Source organism: Hemitrygon akajei, chromosome 28, assembly GCF_048418815.1.
Source record: "Hemitrygon akajei chromosome 28, sHemAka1.3, whole genome shotgun sequence".
NCBI classification, from domain to species: Eukaryota; Metazoa; Chordata; class Chondrichthyes; order Myliobatiformes; family Dasyatidae; genus Hemitrygon; species Hemitrygon akajei.
This window is the reverse complement of record NC_133151.1, coordinates 19,253,623-19,276,027: the sequence shown is the minus strand read 5'-3', so window position 1 is coordinate 19,276,027 and position 22,405 is coordinate 19,253,623. Positions and strand designations below refer to the sequence as shown.

At 51.2% G+C, this 22,405-nt stretch overlaps 2 protein-coding genes across 2 annotated transcripts in view; one reads left to right on the top strand and one right to left on the bottom strand.

Annotated features, from left to right (window-relative positions):
* The window catches only part of sf3b2 (splicing factor 3b, subunit 2), a 69,781-nt gene extending 50,492 nt beyond the window's left edge, over nt 1-19,289 (bottom strand). The window contains exons 1-6 of the mRNA XM_073031565.1: nt 19,134-19,289; nt 11,394-11,440; nt 8,117-8,194; nt 4,353-4,577; nt 3,076-3,138; nt 2,536-2,650 (exon numbers count right to left, since the gene is read on the bottom strand). Of these exons, the coding sequence (XP_072887666.1) occupies nt 2,536-2,650; nt 3,076-3,138; nt 4,353-4,577; nt 8,117-8,194; nt 11,394-11,440; nt 19,134-19,233 (628 nt within the window). The 5' untranslated portion in view covers nt 19,234-19,289. The remainder of the gene's footprint in view (nt 1-2,535; nt 2,651-3,075; nt 3,139-4,352; nt 4,578-8,116; nt 8,195-11,393; nt 11,441-19,133) is intronic.
* A 340-nt stretch (nt 19,290-19,629) lies between these two features.
* The window catches only part of mrpl11 (mitochondrial ribosomal protein L11), a 32,491-nt gene continuing 29,715 nt past the window's right edge, over nt 19,630-22,405 (top strand). The window contains exon 1 of the mRNA XM_073031456.1: nt 19,630-19,718. The gene's annotated coding sequence lies outside the window, so the exon portion shown is untranslated. The remainder of the gene's footprint in view (nt 19,719-22,405) is intronic.

The following is a 22,405-nucleotide window of genomic DNA, read 5'->3' as shown; positions in this document are numbered from 1 at the left end:
AACCTAAATCACCCTAACTTACAGGAACTACGCCACTGAACGTTCATTAACACTTCAAACTCAACAGGCACTCCCTTAAGTCTCCCCAGGTTACACAACTACAAAACTAAACATTCAACAGATACTTAGCTAAGCGTGCGTGTGGGGCTTTCGGTATCTGTAGCAAATCAAATTTAATTATCGTCCACCCATACACGGATACCGCCTCTGGGACAAAGGTGCAAACTGTGCCCAGCCACATTCAAAATAGAAAGCAAAAACACCCAACACAAAAAAAACGCCTGCCAGTCTCTCTCACCTACCCTGAGGCGCCCAGGGCCAGATACCACACATATACACGTGTCCCGCCAACTGATGGTATGGTTCACTCCAATCCAGCCTGTCATTCCCCCGATCGAACACCGGAGGGCAGCACCAATGGGAGAGGCCAGCCTACAACCGAGCACGCATGCCTCCGGCGCCTCCCCACCTGGACCACAGCAGCAGGCAAGCCCGCGGCTTGAGGCCTAGCTCTTGCTGCAACCAAGGCCGCGCAGCTCCCACGCCGCCCGCCTCACCACCAAGCACGGGAAACGGACCTGCGGCACCTTACGCTATCAATCACCGACAGGGTCTTGTGATCTTCAGCACCGCCCGCAACCTCAGTGAGCCCCCGGAGACAAAGGAAAGCCCGCCAGTCTCTCTCAGCTGCCCTGAGGGGCCCAGGACCGGACACCGGTACCGTGGCACACAAGGCAAGCAATAGAAAAGAGCGACAGGACAGTCGATGTCAGGCACGGCAGAAGCTTTCGACCGACAAAATAAGCTGACCCTTCCTATTGCACAGTCAAAGAGAGCAAAATGATTAAGTTAGCACAAGTTACAAAAATAAGTAGCAGAAAGAAAAATAACAGGGCAATAATGAATGAGGAATAATGGCTCACGGACTCCAAAAGGTGAGTGGTTGCAAACACCACTAACAATCCAATTCGCTTTCCTAACGCAACGCTAGGGTGACGGGGTGGGGGTGGATCTCTACCAGAGGAGCTCCCTCCCTCCGCTAGCCTGCCAGTCACCCTTGGTGTAGCACCTGCTTAGCCCCCCAACCATGGGGGTAGGTGGAGGATGGTCGTATAAGCAGCCGGTGCACATCCCAAGTCCAGTGGTTAAGCGACCGCTGGCGCCAGGCAGACAATCTCTGATGAGCTTTGATAACGACTGGTGAGGTGGGGCGAGGGGGTCACCCATCTTGTGAAGACACTGCCCCCAGAAGGCAGCGATGACAAACCACTTCTGTAGAAGTTATTTGACGAGAACAATCGTGGTCATGGGAAGACCATGGTCGCCCACGTCGTATGACAGGGGACATAATGAATTATAACAGAGCCCCAAATACACTCTCAACCACCTTCTTGCCCCTTGTGTAGCAAATCCTGCGACAGACTCATCAACCAAACCAAAGCCCAAAGGCGTGGAGTGGAAGACAGTCATCCCTGGCCCCAGGGAAGTGTCTGAGGAAGATAAGAAGCTGATGTATTTAAGGGATGGGGTGGGATTTTAAATTGGAGAGTGGGTGTATTTTACACTTCATAAAGCACAGAGTCAGAGGATGACTGGAAACTCCCTACGTCGTGTACCATGGGCAAGATGGAGGAAGGGGCTGGGTTATGATTACAGAGGGATTTAAAGAAATAAAGGCACGATCATCAACGGTGGTGTAATGACCTCTTGGCCGGGAGGAGGAAGAAGGGAGAACATGGAGCGTCTGGAAACGGCGCTGGGAATTAGCGAAAAGACCTATCCCGCCCGTGCGCCATGCTCCGACCAAAGCAGACTCGAATGCAAACCGTCCGATTATTACGATGCCTATAAAAACTATTCAGCTCCACCTGGAAATTTACATCTTTTATTGTTTTACAACATTGAATCACCGCAGATTTAATTTGACTTTTTTTTGACACTGATCAATGGAAAAAGCTTCTTTCGTGTCAAAGTGAAAACAGATGTCGACAAGGATCTTATTAACATAAGTAGTCTCAATGTCTTGAGACATGAATGGGGGAGGGGGCAGAGTCAGACTGTAGGGATTGAGTGAGGAGTGAATATCCGGTCCTGGGTGCCTCAGGGTGGGTAACGGAGACTGGCGGGCTTTCCTTTGTCTCCGGGGGCTCACAGAGGTTGCGAGCGGTGCTGAAGATCGCAAGACCCTGTCGGACATCAGTAGCGTAAGGTGCCGCAGGTCCGTTTCCCGTGCTTGGTGGTGAGACGGGCGGCGTGGGAGCTGCGCGGCCTCGGTTGTAGCACGAACTTGCGGGCTTGCCTGCTGCTGTGGTCCAGGTGAGGAGGTGCCGGAGACATTGTAGCGTGGCATTTGTGCTCGGTTGGGGTCTGACCTCTGCCACAGGTGCTGCCCTCCAGTGTTTAGCGACTTTCTTTCGGGGGGGGGGTAGGAGGCTGGAGAGACAGGTCAGACGCACACACAGACCAGGGGCAGAGAGACAGGGCAGACACACAGACTGCCGAGGCAGCGGGCGGCGCGGTGAACTGGCCGGTTACCTCGAGGCCCCAGCGTCGGCCGAGGCACGACCTCCAGGGGCCGGGGTCCCTGGTTCCCCTGCTGCATCTGGACCATCTCCTGCTGCTTCCGCTCGTGCTCCAGCATCGCTGCCGCCTGACGGGAGGGAGAGACAGAGGAAACGGGTCAGTGGTTAGGAGACCCGTGGCTCAGCCGCCTGCACCAGCACTCAAGCATGCAACTGAACCACCATCGTCCCACCCCCCATTCTTACCCCCCCCCCGCCACCACCCCAATTTACAGGCACCATTCAGGGGCACCTTGTACCTCCACACAAGTGCACCTAACTCGTGACCCTTGCAGGAAGAACCGCAGACACGGAAACAAACCCACACAGTCAGACCTGTGTGTGAACTTGTGCAAGGACACACTCATCGGCAGTCTTCCCGACACAAACACATGTGCGCACACACCCACACACGCCCTCTCAAGCCTCCCTCGAGGCATTGCCCTGCTGCCCAAACCGGGGCCGCGGGATACGCCGAGCTCACAGGCCGCCACCCCCAGACGGATCGTTTTACCCGCTTCTGTTGCTGAAGCAGCTCCTGATCCTTCACCTGATCGTCAAATATCCGCTCGCCGCCCTGGAAGGAGGAGCAGGTCACGAGGTCAAATGTGGCCTCCTTGACGCCGTGTGCTGCTGCGTTTTACCCGGAGCGGCGCCCTCGTCTGCCGTGAGGTTAGTCACAGAGTGCGGACAGGTCGGACAGCCCCCTGGGAAAAGCGGAACTCAGGAAAAATTTATTCCCGAGCTACCAGGATAGAGATCAGGAATACCACCAGGTTCGTCACCACAGGCCCACCCCCAAAACCGCCATTAGCTGAAGGATAGATGAACCCACTAACAGGACCACCTGTCAGAGCCCCCTACCCTCACAGGGGCACTCACGGTGCCATCTGAAGGACCACCAGGCACGAGGAACACCAGGAAAGGTGGACACACAAGACAAACACAGCTTCCCGAAAGAGGGAAGAGCCGGACACAGCGGCAGTGGACAGCTACAGGGCCGGCAGACCAACAATGGGTGGTTCCTACAGCAGGGAGGACTGTTTAATTCTTCGATTAGAACGCTTAATCGTGTCTCTCTATGCAGTTTAACGATTTAGCTGCTCGTATTTTAAGCAGTTATATGCAAGGAACTGCACCCCGCATCAAGCACCACTGCCTAGGGTGCTTCCTAGAGGTCGCAGTACGCATTTGTAGTTGTTCAGTGTGTCACCTTGCTCTGCCTCAATGAACTGTGTAATGATCTGATCTGTACGAACAAGACAGACAAGATTGTATCGCGGTACATGTGACAATAATCGACCTATTCAAGTCAAGTTGTTATACACATGTAACTGCTTAGTGTGCCCCCTAGTGGTCACAGTATGTAAATGCAGTTCAGTGTGTCCCCCTAAGTGCCTATACTAGTACGACTTGAATCTTTTCTTGCTACTGTGTTAATTGTATAACTACTTTCAAATTGGTTACGAATTTGAAATCAATTTTCCATAACTATGGGGATAAAGTATCTAACCTTGAGGCACCGTGCCATCTTAGCTCTATGTCTCTCTCTCTCTCTCTCTGCCTGGTAGACCTCTATCACCGTTCGTTTCGATTTCTAGTTGCTCTAACAATGTTTAAAAAAAGAGACCGGGAGGCAGAAGATGATGTGTGCCTGTGTAAGCACCTTGGGTTAAAATAGCAGAATCACATGGCCATCACTTCGGAATTTCCGAGGTCCACATCCCGCTGCCAAATCGAATTCTGAACCCCCCCCCCCCTCCCGCAAGTACCCACCCCAGGCCCGGTTACCTGCTTGGCTCGTTCCTCCTGCTGGATCAGGATGGCGGCCTGCTGCTGCGCCAGCTTCAGTCGCTCCTCCTCGGAGAGGGCAGAGGGGTCCACCGGGGACATGTGGATGCGGGGGCCCATCCCGGGCGGCACCACCCCCATGGGGAAGCCCATCTGCAGGCCCTGAGGGGGGTGGGGTATGCGGGACATCCCCATCGGTCGCGGGGGCATCTGCATCCCGGCCATCTGGGGGGGGGGGGGGGGGGGGGGGAGAGAGACAAAAAAAAAGGCGACCGAGATTTACCAAAATGCAGCCTGAGTTAGAAAGCATGCCTTTGTGAGGAGAGGTGGAGTGAGCCAAGGCTTCCATCTTTAAAGTCACGGAGCAGTACAACACAGAAACAGGCGCTTTGGCCCATCGAGTTCATGCCAAACCATTTAGACTGCCTACTCCCACCGGCCTGCGCTCCATACCCCTACCATCCACGTACCTACCCAAACCTCGCCTCAACATCGAAACAGAGTTCACAAGCACCACTTGTGCCGGCAGCTCGTCCCACAATCTCACAACACTCCGAGTGATGAGGCTTCCCCTCATGCTCCCCTTAAACTCTTCACCTTTCACCCTAAACCCACGAAATGGCGTTATTCTGTGCGATTTTGTCTGGGGCGGACTGGTTCTGCGCCCCGCAGCCAACGAGCAACACCGTGCTAGACTGAACGGAGCATTTCTGGACTAGTTTGATGACTTCGTGGTTTGATTTTTTTTTACATTGGGTTTTTCATGCTTTCTTGCCATTTGCACTATATTTTAATTTTCCTGCGAGTTTGGGGGGGGGGGTTTGATGTTTCTCCTTAAACGAGCTCCATAGTTTTCTGTGTTTCTGGGCTGTCTGTGGGGAAAATGAACGTCAGGGTTGAACCTTTGATCTCAACGATTTTGAGATATACCGGCACAACCCGATGCGTCACAGCCTGGCACGGCACAAGAAACCGGGGAGTCGTGGACGTAAACCGGCCTCGCCTCCGCGGACACCTAAGAGTCCCGACTCCTCCTCACTAACTTGAGAAAGCAGCCGACAGAATCAGGAAGCCACCTCACCCTCAAGGTTCTCCCTTTTCCCCTCCTCCATCAGGCTTAAAAACACACACCACTCGGCTAAGAACAGCTTCCATCCCACCGTTAGCGGGCTCCTGAACGACCTCCTGTACAAAAAACGAGGACTCTTGATCTCTCGGCCCATGCTATTTTTGTACCTTATTATCTACCTGCACTGCACTTCCTCTGCATCTGTAACTTTATTCTGCACTCTGCTTTGCAGCAAGGGTCCCCGATCTGGGCTCCTCGGGTTAATGGTGGGGTCCATGGCGTAAAAGAGGTCGAGGAGAGACTACAGATCTGATAGTTTATAAGATCACGAGAGGTATAGATGGGAGTTTCTTCTCCCCAGGGTTGAAATGTCTAATACCACAGGGCATGCATTGAAGATGAGACGGGGTAGGTTCAAAGAAGGATGTGGGGGGCAATTTTTTTTAAAATTCAAATCATGGTGGATGCCTGGAATTTGCTGCTTGGTATGGTGATAGAGGCAAATACATTAGAGGCTTTTAAGTGATGCTCAGACTGGCACGTGGATGTGAGGAAGATGGGGGGGGGACACGGACGCGAGGAAGGCGGGGGGGACACGGACGCGAGGAAGGCGGGGGGGGACACGGACGCGAGGAAGGCGGGGGGGACACGGACGCGAGGAAGGCGGGGGGGACACGGACGCGAGGAAGGCGGGGGGGACACGGACGCGAGGAAGGCGGGGGGGACACGGACGCGAGGAAGGCGGGGGGGACACGGACGCGAGGAAGGTGGGGGTCACGGACACGAGGAAGGTGGGGGGGGTCACGGACGTGAGGAAGGTGGGGGTCACAGACGTGAGGAAGGTGGGGGACACGGACGCGAGGAAGGTGGGGGGTCACGGACGTGAGAAGGTGGGGGGTCACGGACGCGAGGAAGATGGGGGACACGGATGTGAGAAAGATGGAGGGATATGGACTTGGCGTAGGTGGTGGGGTATTAGTTTATAAGAACATAAGAAATAGGAGCAGGAGTCGGCCATCTGGCCCATCGAGCCTGCCCCGCCTTTCAATAAGATCATGGCTGATCTATCCGTAAACTCAGCTCCATCTACCTGCCTTTTCCCCATAACCCTTAATTCCCCATCTATGTAAAAATCTATCTAACTGTATCTTAAATATATTTACTGAGGCAGCCTCCACTGCTTCCCTGGGCAGAGAATTCCACAGATTCACCACTCTCTGGGAAAAACAGTTTCTCCTCATGCCAAATTATTTGGCATAGAACCCTTATTTCTAACTCATCAACAAACCAAGCCAAAGATGCATAATGTCATATTATATAATAACATAAAATATTAAACAATCATCTCGAGGCACAAGATGAGCTAATGAATCCAGATATTATATTCAGATCCCATTTAGTCCTCATTTTTTTCACTCAAATATTATATCAATACTACACTTCCTTTGATAATTTAATTATCCTTTTCCCAGAAACAGATGTACCTGCACCAGCATGAAGATTTTCTCAAGAGTATTCTCAAATAAGGAAGATCTGGTCAAGTACCGAGTCTACAGGTATCATTATTTCACAGTAGACAAATAGCAGTTGTCCTGGTGTTTGATCAGGCAGGAATTAATTCCAGCCACGAACAACCTATCAAGGCACCGATCACAGTAGCTGTGAGTGCTACCAGGCAGTAATTGTTAGGGTAGCTCACCCTGCTCTCCTTCAGCAATGATATAATTGACACCCTTGGGAACCTCTGACTGCAGCAACGCGACCCCGAAAAAGTCAGGGACACTCCAGCAAGCTGGCCTGCTTAAGTTTTCAAGACCCTGCCAGGCACACAATCGAGAACCGATGCCTTGAGAAGTTCACCCTCTCGAAGGACGATCTGACGCCACATCCTTCGAGACAAAGTGCGCATAGTAAGCACTGAGGTGTGAGACATAGTTTTTCAGGCTTTCTGATTTACTTTTTAGCCGGGTCAGCACAACAATGTGGGCCGAGTGGCCTGTTCCTGTGCTGTACTGTACGCTCTCTATGAAGGACAAAGTGGCAAACGCTTTCTTTACGACTTCACCTGCCTGTACCGCCACCTTCAATGAATGATGGACCTGTATTCTCAGATCCCCTTGTTCTACTACACTCCGCAGTGCCCGACCGCTCACTGCGTAGGACCTACCGAAATGCAGCACCTCGCCTACGTGGAGTTCAGCTTCACCTGTCACACCCACATCCAGACGTACGGCCAATGGCGTCGTGGTTTGCGCCAAGTCAGATCGGCGAGGGTTGTGCTGAGCAGCGCACAAGCGTCGTCACGTTTCACGCGCCGGCCTAGCACGCCATCAGCTCGCCTACCCTCAACCCGAATGTCGGAACACCTGGATGATACCCGGGCAGACACGGGGAGAACGTGCAAACTCCTTACCGACGGCAGCGGGAATTTCACCCTGATCTGTGATCGCCGGTGTTGTGAAATGCATTAACTGCTACTGAGAGGGATCCAGTAGCTAGGATACAGGGGGGTGGGGGAAAAGCGTGTCCTGTCGGAGTAGCATAAACCCGCCACCATCTCCACTGTCATAATAAGGAAGGTGACCGTCTCCTTTTAGGGAACTCTCTGGTAACTTGGGCTCTGCTTTGTCCCAGAGGCCCGTTTCTCTCCCCGACAGCTTCCCGACATCAGGCATTCTCCCCCCACTCAGCTCACCTGCCCGGGCATCGACGACATCGGGTGCCCCTTGTCCAACTCATCTTTACGCACTGGACGGCTCAGGATGGTTCCCGTCTGCAACACAGAATCAGAAACAGGTTTAATATCACCAGCAGGCGCCGTTAAACTTGCAGCAACAGTACATAATAATAGAGAAAAAACCAATTTAAAGTATATATATAAGTAATTAAGTGAAAAAACAGAAATTAAAAAGTAGTGAGTTAGTGTTCATGGGTTCAATATCCGTTCAGAAATCGGATGGCAGAGGGGAAGAAGCTGATCCTGAATCGCTGGGTGTGTGTCTTCAGGCTCCTGTACCTCCTCCCTGATGGCAGAGGGGAAGAAGCTGATCCTGAATCGCTGAGTGTGTGTCTTCAGGCTCCTGTACCTCCTCCCTGATGGCAGAGGGGAAGAAGCTGTTCCTGAATCGTTGAGTGTGTGTCTTCGGGCTCCTGTACCTCCTCCCTGATGGCAGAGGGGAAGAAGCTGTTCCTGAATCGTTGAGTGTGTGTCTTCAGGCTCCTGTACCTCCTCCCTGATGGCAGAGGGGAAGAAGCTGATCCTGAATCGCTGGGTGTGTGTCTTCAGGCTCCTGTACCTCCTCCCTGATGGCAGAGGGGAAGAAGCTGTTCCTGAATCGTTGAGTGTGTGTCTTCGGGCTCCTGTACCTCCTCCCCGATGGCAGAGGGGAAGAAGCTGTTCCTGAATCGTTGAGTGTGTGCCTTCAGGCTCCTGTACCTCCTCCCTGATGGCAGAGGGGAAGAAGCTGTTCCTGAATCGTTGAGTGTGTCTTCAGGCTCCTGTACCTCCTCCCTGATGGCAGAGGGGAAGAAGCTGATCCTGAATCGCTGGGTGTGTGTCTTCAGGCTCCTGTACCTCCTCCCTGATGGCAGAGGGGAAGAAGCTGTTCCTGAATCGTTGAGTGTGTGTCTTCAGGCTCCTGTACCTCCTCCCTGATGGCAGAGGGGAAGAAGCTGTTCCTGAATCGCTGAGTGTGTGTCTTCGGGCTCCTGTACCTCCTCCCTGATGGCAGAGGGGAAGAAGCTGATCCTGAATCGCTGAGTGTGTGTCTTCAGGCTCCTGTACCTCCTCCCTGATGGCAGAGGGGAAGAAGCTGTTCCTGAATCGCTGAGTGTGTGTCTTCAGGCTCCTGTACCTCCTCCCTGATGGCAGAGGGGAAGAAGCTGTTCCTGAATTGTTGACTGTGTGTCTTCAGGCTCCTGTACCTCCTCCCTGATGGTAACAGTGAGAAGGGGGATGTCCCGGGTGGTGGGGGTCCTTAACGATGAATCCTTGAAGATAACCTGGATCCCATGGAGGGTCGTGTCCATGATGGAACTGACTTGAGTTTACAACTCTGCAACTCTTTTTCCCCCGATCCTGTTCAGTAGCGCCCCCCCCCCACCCCGCCAATACCAGGGAGCGATGCAGCTGAAGGTGCTCACTGCCTGCCGGAGACCTAGGGAATTCAACTGGTCGCAGCCGTGACAGGGCAGAGGGCCAGCACCTCCCTCAAACCGAACTCGCATTAAGCAGCACAGCGAGTGAACAAGTGACTGGAGCTACACTGACCACAAGTGGTGAGACATGCAATATTAACAGGGGAGGTCCTGATCATCAGGTACAAGAGCAGAATTAGGCCATTTGGCCCATCAAGTCTGTTCTGCTATTTCATCACGGTTGATCTATTTTCCCTCTCAGCCCCGATCTCCTGCCTTCTCCCCGTATCCCTCCGCGCCCTGACTAATCAAGCTCTGCCTTAAATATACCCAATGACTTGCCTGTGGGGGAAAGAAGTTCCACAAATTCACCACTGTGTGGCTAAGGAAATTCCTCCATCTCCATTCTACATGGACACCCCTCTATTCTGAGGCTGTGCCCTGTGATCTTACACTTCCCCCACCAAAGGAAACCCCCCTCGTCACCCCCACTCTATCGAGGCCTTTCGCCATTCGAAAAGTTTCAACGAGGTCACCCCACTCTTCTGAATTCCAGTGAATACAAACCGAGAGCCATCGAACGCTCCTCGTATGATAGCCTTTCAATCCCAGCGTCATTCTCACGAACCCCCTACAAACCCTCCCCATGCCAGCACATCCTGGATGAACGGTCTTGTCCGCAAACGCCGATTGTTTATTCCTCTCCATAGATGCTGCCTGACCTGCCGAGTTCCTCCAGCGTCCTGTGTGCGTTACTACCCTCTCCGTGTGATGTTGTAGACCAGTACAGGCCCTTTGGCCCACAATGATGTGCTGACCCTGTAACCTACTCCGGGGCCAATTTAACCCTCCCCACCCACGCGCCTGAATAAAAACCTCTTAAATATCCCTAAATACCACACCCCAGCAGCGTGAAGTCCCCTACTTTCCTCCTACCTCCTTAAAATTGTGCCCCCTCGTATTAGCCACTTCCTCCCTCGGATTTTAAAAAAGCCTCGGGCTGTCCACTCGATCCATTTTGTACACCTCCAACAGGACACTGCCTACCCCCTCTCCTATCTCGCTCGAACTCTCCTCACAAGATGTGCTCTCTAATCCAGGCAACATCCTGGCAAATCACCCGCCGGGAGCTTCCACATCCTTCCTTTCGAGCGACTACGGCTGACCAGAATCGTCAAAGTTACAGGCATAAAATGCCGGAGGAACGCGGCAGGTCAGGCAGCGTCTACGGAGGGGGCCTCGAAGCCGACGTTTCTGGACGAGACTGGATTCCTCTCCATCGACGCTGCCCGGCCTGCCGAGCTCCTCCGGCATTTTGAGTGCGTTGCTCTGGATTTCCAGCGTCTGCAGAATCTCCCGTGTTTACTATACTCCGAGTGTGGTCTAGCCAGGGTTTTGGAGAGCTGTTACATTACTTTACAGCCCTGGAACACCACCACCCAACTAACGAAGGACAACACCTCGTATAACTTCTTAACCACCTATCAACTTGCGTGGCAACTTTGAGAGATCGACATGGACCCGGAGATCTCCCCGTTCCTCCACACTGCTATGAATTGTCCCATTAGCCCCGCATTCTGCCTTCAAGTTCGACCTTTGAAAACTTTATACTTTCCCAGATCAAGCATCATCCGCCACTTCTCAGGCCAGCTCGGCCCTGTTCCACACCCTCTACAACAGAGCACGAGAGGGCCCTGGTCTCCCAAACGCTGTCATACATCCAAGACACCTCTTGGGTGGCGCAGAGGTAGAACTGTCCGCGCCAGGAGCACACGGGAGAGTCGAAAGCCAGCGGCAGCGACCGAGGAGGCATCGGCAGGCGCGGATCCACTCACCTGCAAACTGTACTTCTTCAAGCGCTCGATGAGCTCCTCCCGCACACCTTCCAAAGCAAAAATACAGAACGTTAGAGCTGAGAAACTGCGACTGACAGAAGCCCCTTCCCACTGAGATTTCAGCACTCAAGTTACAATGCCACTATCGGCAGTACCTTCTGGAAAGGCAGCGGTAACAGGTGACCCCCCCCCCACCCCCACCCCGGGGTCAGGAAATTCACCCTTACGGAATTCACAAATCACCATCCAATCAGCCAACACGTAGATTTCTCTCCTGGAGCTTCAAGCCCATCACAGATTTATGGGAGGGACGTGAAAGCTGGAGAGAGGGGATTCACCAGGATGCTGCCTGGATCAGAGAGCACGTCTTATGAGCAGAGGTTGAGCGAGCTGGGGCTTTTTTCTTTGGAGCGAAGGAGGACAGGGGATAGAGGTGTACAAGACGATAAGAGGCATAGATAAAAGTGGCAACCAGAACCTTTACCCCCCAGGGTGGCAATGCCTAATACAAGAGGACGTACTGGACTATATTCACCACCTTCTGCTGCTGGGCATCGGTGTTTCCGTACCGGGCCGTGACGCAACCAGTTAGGATACCCTCCGAGGATACCCTCCGAGGTGCACCTCGAAGTTTTTGGCGACATTCCAGAACTAGGCAAACTACCCAAGACAGTAGAAGTGCGGTTGTAGAGAGAAGCTTCGGGGGATTATCAAAGGCTTTTCGTTTCGGTGAGTGGAAGGTGTTGCCAGGGATGGCAGTAGAGGAAGATACAGTCGGCCCTCCTTATCCGCGGATTCACCCAACCGCGGATCGGGAAAGCCCGGAAGTTCTCTCTCCAGCACTCGTTGTTCGAGCACGTACAGACTATTTTTTCTTGTCATTACTCCCTAAACAATCCAGTACAACAACTATTTACATAGCATTTACATTGTATTAGGTATTATAAATAATCTACAAAATGACTTAAAAATACAGACAGTCCCCGGGTTATGAATGAGTTCAATTCCTGAGTCCGTCTTTGTCGGATCTGAAGTCGGAACAGGTACATCCGGTATTATTTAGCGTCAGTTAGTCAAACGTTTTTCTTAGTATATATTTTACCTTTCTATACATATAAAACACTTAAGAAATATATGTATTTCCATAATTAAACCACTACATTGCTTAGTAATAATTGTAGCTTTCATCGGGGCAGGGCCTTTCACATTATCTGTTAAAATTGTTCCGATCGTTGACTGACTGTAGCCTAACGCTTTTCCAATGACCAATGGCATTTCACCTCTTTCCGATCGCTTTATTACTTCCACCTTATTTTCAATCGCGATCATGATTATCTTCGTGAATAGAAACACTGCGGATTCAGAGCTGCGCCACCGGGTCCTAATGTCCACCGCACCGAGACATGTTAAATAAAGTCCGGGGTTCCACTGGGTCCTAAAGACCACCGCACTGAGACAAGTTAAATAAGGAACTTCAGCATCCGTGTTTTTTGGTATCCGCAGGGGGTCTTGGAACCAATCCCCCCGCGGATAAGGAGGGCCGACTGTACATTAGGGACATTTCACAGACTCTCAGATAGTTCAAAGTAATTTATCACCATGTAAGCCCCAAGGGTCATTTTCGTCAAGATTCGAGATTGCTTGATGTCATTGCCAGTACACAAGTGTAAAGGAGAATTAAATAATTGCTACTCCGGATCCCACGCAGCGGAAAAAAACGTCCGCAAGATAAAGAACACAGTAATGAAAAGAACAATAAATATAAATACACAAGATAGCTGATAGCTTATTGATTGCCTGCCCGTAAAGTTACGCTAGGCACAGGAGCGTCTGCACGCAAGGCAGAAGTAACCAACCTGGGGTGCACGGACTACTCGGTTAATTGTAGGGGTCCTCGGCATAAAATGGAGTGGGAAGCCCTGACATAAGGGGACTTCGACAGGAAATGATAAGATAGTGGTAGAGGGGTGGGTTAGTGCAGGGAGGCGTTACTACTTGGGAAAAGTAACTTTTTAAAAAATTGAGCCTGGTGGTCCTGGCGTGGATGCTACGTAGCCTCCTCCTTGATAGGCACACGGATGAAAGAAGGGTGGAGGGTTACGCGGCAGGGGTGCATCAGGTCGGTCTTAGAGTAATTAAAGTGACAGCGCAGAGTCGTGAAGCAAAGACTGCAACCACATCACAGGCCGGATAATCTGTACTGGATTGTTCTACGTTCTACACTGGGCAGCCTCTCCCGCTCTCTCTAGGACAGGGCCTCCCAAAATTTTTATCCCCTACCGTTAATCAAGGGACCCATGGACCCCAGGCTGGAAACCTCTGTTCTGGGATCTCAAAGCTTCCACACATCAGATTCAGCCCAGTCCATCACGGGTAACATCTACATGAAACGCTGTCGAAGGAAAGCAGCATCCATCATCAGGCAAAACACGAGGAAACCCGCAGATGCTGGAAATGCAAGCAACACACACAAAATGCTGGCGGAACGCAGCATGCCGGGCAGCGTCTGTAGGGAGAAGCGCTGTCGACGTTTCGGGCCGAGACCTGACGGAGTGTCTCGGCCCGAAACGTCAACAGCGCTGCTCCCTATAGACGCTGCCCGGCCTGCTGTGTTCCACCAGCGTTTTGTGTGTGTTGCATCCATCATCAGAGATCCCCACCACCCAGTCCGTGCTCTCTTCCCACTGCTACCATCAGGTAGAAGGTACAAGAGCCTGAGGACTCACACCACCAGGTTCAGGAACAGTTACCACCCCTCAAGCATCAGGCTCCTGAACAAAAGGGGATAACTACACTCACTTGCCCATCCATTGAGATGCTCCCACAACCAATTATCTCACTTTAAGGACTCTTTATCTCATGTTCTCGTTATTTATTGCTATTTATTTATATTTGCATTTGCACAGTTTGTTGTCTTCTGCCCTCTGGTTGATCTTTCACTGATCCTGTCATAGTTACCGAGGCAGGACTGCAAATCTACAGCGGCCCTGTTGAAAATGCTCACTAGTTTCGAGCGGATTGAACAGCCTCCTCACTGCAGGGAAAAACCCCTGGAGACGTTGCCAGAACTACAGAGGGACCCCGGGTTACAGATGGCCACACAGTCTGATACACGCGTCACGTAAATCCTTTGATTAGCTATCACGGTCGGCGAGCCAGACAGAGATGCAGCTTTTAACGACAACTAAAAATATCCACATATGCATGGCCACGTCACATCCTCAGGCTGTGAAAAACCTGCCTCGTTTCAGCTTGCTCTTGACATAAGTGCAGAAGAGATCCAGCAGACGCTGGGAATCCAGAGCAATGCACACAAAATGTCGGAGGAACTCGGCAGGTCGGGCAGCATCTGTGGAGAGGGATAAACAGTTGACGTTTCGGGCCAAGACCCTCGAAAGGAAGAGGGCCGAAACCAGAATAAGAAAGTGGGTAGAGAACAAGCCGGAGGTGATTGGTGGAAATAGTAAAGGGTTGAAGGAGACTCTGATAGGAAAGGAGAGTGGACAGGGAGACATGAGGGGCACTAGAAGTAGGCAAGGAAAAGAGAAGGGGGGTGAGAGGGTAATTAAAAATGGGTGGGGGGGAGGGAAGATTACTGGTTAGAGAAATTGTTGCTTATGTCAACAGGTTGGGGGCTACCTAGACAGGAGGAGACGATGCTCCCCAAACTGGAGTTTGGCTTCATTGTGGCAGCAGAGACGATGACGACAGAATGAGAATGGGCGGCCACCGGGAGATGATGCTTCAGCGGCGAGCGGGACCAGGGTGTGGAAACAGCAGCAATGAACTGAACCGCGACACGGCCAGGTATAAAGGCCATTCGGCCCGTCAAGCCTGCTCCCAGCACCCGGCAAGTTCAAAACTGATCGGCGACGCAGCTGCAGGAATCAAGAGAGAGGAGTCCGGAAGAAGTAAGCACATCGAGCAGCTTCTGCGGGAGGGGGGAGGAGGGAATTTTCCACATTCCAGGTTTGGTATGACCACCCTTAAAACATTCAGCGTGGCCTGCTGAGTGTTTCCACGTTCTCGACGTTCATTCTACTATTCATTGGCGCAGGTAGACGGGATTCCACCCCCCCTCCCAACCCCACCTACAGTATACAGAACATTCTGGAACTTACGCTCACTAAACACTGGCCCGTCTCTTGCCCCCAGCCCCAACATCCCGACATTTTAATCTGGCCCAGCGCTTAAATCGGCCAAACCACTCGAAGTTTGGCCATTTGGGCCAGGTTGAAAATCTGGCTTGGGTGTCGGGGCCGGAACTGGCCTGTAACTAATGGGCTCCTAGTTCAGCTGTGACCGACCACTTTGCACAATTTGGATTTTTTCCTCCGCAATGGGAGTTTGACGGTCTTTTCTAATGAGTTCTTTTGGGTTTCTTTATTTGTGACTGACGAAGGAGAGGAATCTCGAAGTTGTATATAGTATAGTTGTACCTTTTTGCACCACATTGGGCAGCAGTTTTTGCCATTTAGATAGATAGATAGATACTTTATTCATCCCCATGGGGAAATTCAACTTTTTTCCAATGTCCCATACACTTGTTGTAGCAAAACTAATTACATACAATACTTAACTCAGTAAAAAAAAATATGATATGCATCTAAATCACCATCTCAAAAAGCATTAATAATAGCTTTAAAAAGTTCTTAAGTCCTGGCGGTAGAATTGTAAAGCCCAATGGCATTGGGGAGTATTGACCTCTTCATCCTGTCTGAGGAGCATTGCATCGATAGTAACCTGTCGCTGAAACTGCTTCTCTGTCTCTGGATGGTGCTATGTAGAGGATGTTCAGAGTTTTCCATAATTGACCGTAGCCTACTCAGCGCCCTTCGCTCAGCTACCGATGTTAAACTCTCCAGTACTTTGCCCACGACAGAGCCCACCTTCCTTACCAGCTTATTAAGACGTGAGGCGTCCCTCTTCTTAATGCTTCCTCCCCAACACGCCACCACAAAGAAGAGGGCACTCTCCACAACTGACCTATAGAACATCTTCAGCATCTCACTACAGACATTGAATGGCTCTTTTTAGCACTCTTTTTTTTAAACAAGGCTGAGCGTGATGCTCAACCCAGAGAAAGCACCCAACCCTCAACGCTCAACCCAGGGAAAGCAGACAAGAAGCCAGCCGGATTCGAACCCGGGACCACTCGGTTTGGAGCCTGGTGCACTGTGCCGGCTACTCTGAACTGTAATTTCACCGGTACCTGAAAGGGCAGGGGAGAGGACGCTAAATCGAAGTGACATTTAATTCGGAGCCCCGAAACAATCCCCGGCCACCTAAAGTGCTGGAACTGGACTTAAATACCCTCCGAGGAATAAAGTCCCAGCTTAGAACATAGAACTCTACAGCACAGTACAGGCCCTTTGGCCCACAATGCTGTCCTGACCTTTTAATCTAACCCTTCGTTCCTACATAGATCTCCATTTTTCTTTCATTCACGTGCCTAAGAGTCTCTTAAATGTCCCTAAAGCATCTGTTTCTTCCACCACCCCTGGCTCTCCACACACCCACCGCTCTCTGTATAAAGATCCTGCCTCTGGCATTCCCACCCCCCAAAATTTCCTCCAATCACCTCTGCAGTGGTTATAGAGCGGCGATATTACAGCTCGGGGCATCAGGGTTCAATCCCGACATCATCTGTAAGGGGTCTGTCTGTCCTCCCACAGTCTGAGGACACGCAGGTGAGTCGGTCATTGTAAAGTGTCCTGTGATTAGGCTAGGACTGAATCAGTTCAAAGGGCTGGAAGGGTCCCGTACACCCGCGGATGGAGCAGCTTGCACATTTCGATCTACGCTTTAAAAGCATCCAGAGAAAGACTCTTTCTTGCCCGGTGCCATCGAGATCTCCGGCCAACACAAGCAACTTCAAGTCACCACAAACTCCATCCTTCAGAGCGCGCACTGATGTACGTTGGGAGTGAAACCGCTGGTTCAAGCCCAGGCTCCCAAGTCAAGCTTTTTGTCGTTTAACGTCAGACCAGGGTGTAAAGCACAGTAGTACACGTAGCACACACAATAACTTAGGGAAGCAAGAATTAAACTCCAAATGAATTACGCATAGATAAAGTACTCCCCAAGAGGACAACAAACTTGTCGTAGGGTTTAGATACCTGCGTGCCTCGATGACCCAGAGAGCTACGCAGGCTGGAGTTAGGTCTTTAAGCTTTAGCTCTTGCTGGGGTCACCCATGCCAAACAGGTCAAAGGGCAGAGGTCAGACTAAGAGTGGTCCACCGGTCCTCCAGGTTCAGTGGGGGGTTCAGCTCAGGGACAACAATCCTGACCGGTCAAGCAAGACTGTGACGGAAACAGCAATGAAAGATCCTTCTGCATCCGCATGTGACGGTATTCCCGGGCGAGAGGAGAACCAGAACGAGTAATGGGAAGGGGGGGGGGGGGTGGAGAAATTGCCGGAAATGGGAGAAATCGACATTAATGCTGCTGGGTTGGAAGCTACCCAGGCGAGGTTGCTCCTCTGTGGGGCCAGTAGAGGAGGCCAGGGACCTCAGTGAAGAGATGGTTTGACTGAGGGATGAGGACTGACCCTGTAGAACCCCAATCTCATTCTTTAAGCTAGGTGGTTTGAAGAACACACAACCAGCTCGCACGATGACTGACCAAATCAGTCGGGCAAAAGAACTTTATTCTTCACATTCTGAATAGTTTAATCCACTTAACGAGACTGTGGAAGGATACCATGACCCTGAAGGGTTGGACTCAAACTGTGAAAAATCATGCACCCCACACCCCTTTCAGTGCCCCCCCCCCACTCCAGCCCCTCTGAAATGGACAATCCTCTCCCCAACTTGCTCTGCTTCCCCCCCCCCGTGGGGGTTATTCTCTCTAACTTGCCCGCCTGATAAGGCACAGGGATAGTCCTCACCCACCCAGTCTCATCTCCTGCCCCTCTTCCAGGGGAAGTACTCCCTCTTCCCCCCCCACCTGCCCGACAGGGGCAATGCTCTCTCCCCACCTGCCATTCAGACGAGGCCAGTACTCTCCTCGTCCACCTTCTGCTCTTTCACCACAATCACACACGCCCCCCACCCCCACCACCAGCCGTCTGACAGGGGCAGTTCTATTTTCCCAAACCTTCTCCCCACCCCCCCCGCCCCACCATACACACACTTTTACCCCTCCTACAGGGGACAAGTGTCCACACCCCACACTCCCAGCCCACTGACAGGGTCAGTGCATCACCCCACCTCTTGCAGCACGCTACCCCTCCGACATGGGCAGTGTTCTCAACCCCCCCACAACCTCTTTTGCCCTTCCAAAGCAATAACACCCCCTCCTTCTACCTCCCCCCCCCCCCCCAAATTATCACCAACACGTTAGGAACTGACACGGGGACATAAATGGTTCACACACTCCTGACAAAACTGATTTGTTTCTACAGCTGTTTAAATCAGCTTACAATAACAAGGCAGATCGTTTTTTGAAGCAGGCGCGCGCACGCCTATCGTTTTATTTTACGCTTTAGGGGTCTAATGAGTTTACCGGTTAGATTGTTGTATGGATTTATTTTAGTAAGTCATCTGTTCACTTATCGTCTTTCGAATGCAACGAGCAGACCTCTGGGCCGAAAGCTGGACCCGGGGGTAACGCTCCCTATCCTGTCTCTCAGCCTGTAGACACCTGGCCGCCAGGAACGCGAGCTCCAGGCTCCGGATGCCGCTAGGCCGCAGCATAAGCATCGGTTACGGTTACGACTACTCCGGCGGTCTGGTACCTTGGGCGGGGAAGCCGATCTCGCTGAGCTTGGCCTGGAGTTCCTGGATGCTCCACGTACCCAGTTCGGGCACATCCACCCCGGGCGGCGCATCCGCCATCTCGCTTTCGCCACTCTCACGGAGGCAAATGTCGCCGCTGCCTCAATCAAACCTGTTTATCACGGAATCCCCGCCCCCACGCCGCTCCTATTCGCTATAATCCACCAATGAATGAACACGTCCCTAGCGCTCTCAGCTTTGATTGGTGAATACTCCATCAATCAATGACGCACCCCTCGGCACGATCAGGTTTGGTTGTACCCGGCTCCGCGAGTTGTCAATCACCAAACGCACCAAAAAGACTACAATTCCCAGCATGCAATGCAGAGTTTGCGAAAATTAAAATTCTTCAAACAGACTGATTTCGTGCTGTAATTAAGAATGAAAAGCTTTTTGCAGTAATTGAACACTCTCCTATTCTTCTTTCTAAGATACGTTTATTCCTTGAGATTTAACCTTTAACCTACAATGGCGATGCCCATGCTGGTAATCAGAGGGCTGAATGCCTGGCTCTGTGTCTCTGAAACTCCGGAGTTGTTCTAGTTGTAAGTAATTTATTTTAACTTTACTGCGCTTTTGCTCAGCTTGTCCCCCTCCCTCTCAGTGCGGTTTAGAAGAATTTCCTCCCTTGTTGTCCCTCACATCGAGTTTCAGGTCAAATTACTCTTCTGTGGTCTCCTTGGATAGATTAAAGTACTCGAATTGTGCCATAAGTTTATTTCGTCCAACTCTCGTTAGATTTTCGATGCTTTGGTCAGTAATCAGGTACACTGAGTGTTATTTGCCATTCAAACTTTCCTTTTCGAACCCGGAACGGTACAGCACAGAAACAGGCCCTTCGGCCCGTCAAGTACATGCCGACCCAGACGCCCCACTCTAGCCAGGCCCCTTTGCCACCGTTTGACTCCTAACCTTCTAAACCCGTTGATGCGAGTGCTTCTGGGCGATAGTCATTTAGGGCTGCTCACATTATTCTTCTTAGACACTGGTACAAATTGTTGCGTTTTTGAAGCAAGTGGGAAATTGTAGCAGTGAGAGGTTGAAAATCTCCTTGAATGCATCCACCAGCTGGTTGGCCCAAGTTTCCAGAGCCAACATCATCTTGTCTGATCTCTCCCTGTAGCTCAGTCCCTCAAATCTTGGCAACACCCTTGTCTGTGCTTTTTCCAATTTAATTACATCTCTTTTTATAGCTAATGAAACTAATTCCTTCTACCAGCATGTGGTCTGTACCCTTCCATTATCTAAATATTCATACACCTATCTGAGAATGGTTTAAACTGTTGTATCTGCCTCCTCCACCATCCCTGGGAGCCTGTTCTAGGCACTCATCACTCTCTGGTAAGAAAAAAATTGCCCCATATATCTCTTTTGAAATTGTCTCCCCCGTTCCTTGGGTGCCCAGACTTCATATTCAAAATTATGTGCCCCTCTTGAGTTCAAAGTTCAAAGTAAATTTTATTATCGAAGTACATATATGTCACCACATACAACCCTGAGATTCATTTCCCTGCGGGCATCCTCAGCAAATCTATAGAATAGTAACTGTAAACAGGATCAGTGGAAGATCAACCAGCGTGCAGAAGACCACAAAGTGTGCAAATGCAACTATAAATAAATATCAATAAATAATGAGAGCAGGAGATTAAAAAGTCCCTAAAGTGAGATCATTGGTTGTGGGAACATCTCAATGGATGGGCAAGTGAGTGTGGTTATTCCCTTTTGTTCAGGAGCCTGATGGTTGAGGGGTAGTAGCTGTTCCTGAACCTGATGGTGAGAGTCCTGAGGCTCTTGTACCTTATACCTGATGGCAGAAGTGAGAAAAGAGCACGGCCTGGGTGGTGGGGATCTCCAATGAGGGATGCTGCTCTCCTACGATAGCGTTTAGAAACGTAGAAACATTGAAAACCTACAGCACAATACAGGCCCTTTGGCCCACAAAGTTGTGCTGAACATGTCCCTACCTTAGAAATTACTAGGCTTACCCACAGCCCTCTATTTTACTAAGCTCCATGTACCTATCCAAAAGTCTCTTAAAAGACCCTATCGTATCCGCCTCCACCACCGTTGCCGGCAGCCCATTCCACGCACTCACCACTCTCTGAGTAAAAAAACTTAACCCCGACATCTCCTCTGTACCTACTCCCCAGCACCTTAAACCTGTGTCCTCTTGTGGCAACCGTTTCATGTAGATGTGCTCAATGGTTGGGAGGGCTTTACCCCTGATGGATTGGGCCGAATCCACTGCCTTTTGTAGGATGCAGCCAGTCAATAAGCTCTCCACTACACGCCTGTAGAAGTTTGTCAAAGTTTTTGGTGTCACGCTGTCTCCGAAGTCTCCTGAAGAGGCAGAGGCTCTGTCGTGGTTTCTTTGCAATTGCATTTACACACACCTCTACAAGGTCACCCCTCCGTCTCATACGTTCCAAGGAATAACATCCTAACTTCACACACAAAGTGCTGGAGGAGCTCAGCAGCTCAGGCAAAATCTATGGAAATGAATAAACAATCGAGATCCTTGATCGGGACTGGAAAGAGAGGGGAAGGGCACCAAAATGTTGGGGGAGGTGAAGGTGGCTAGCTAGGAGGGTGAACCTAGGTGGGTGGAAAGGATTGCACCCAATGAACAACAGTTCCCCAGACGACATCTTTCAGACAGCCAATCTCTTCAGTTAATTCACTTCGTCCACACCTCCTGCTTGTTCTTTCTGTCCCGACTGTCGGAGCCTGTGACGTGCAGTTCGGCATCCGATCGAGTGACCTGGCGCTCTGCGGTGTCCGGAGAGGGCTGAGAGCAGGAACACGAGCTGCCTGGTGGGAAACGACTCCATTTCGAAGCTTCAAGGAAGGTTGAGGCGTCGAGGCGAAGGTGGAGGAGGTCAGCGGCCGCTGTCCGTGGACGCGCGGCTTTTTCTGTAGTTCCTGGCTATCTGGAGAAGACGAATATCAGTGTTGTATTGACAATAAAATGAACCTTTCAATATAAAGGGCCGGAGAGGAAAGAATCTGGCAGAGGAGAGTGGACAATAGGAGAATGGGAAGGAGGAGGGGATCCGAGGGAGGTGATGGGCAGCTCCTATCACCTACCTTGTCCAATCAAACTCTATAACTCAGTACTTCAAGTCCTGGCAACACCGTTATAAATCTCCAGACTATGTGGATCCAGGATCGGTCTCTACACCCGCTGAGGACCCAGCGGTAGAGAATACCTTCAGAGAACATCATACTCGCC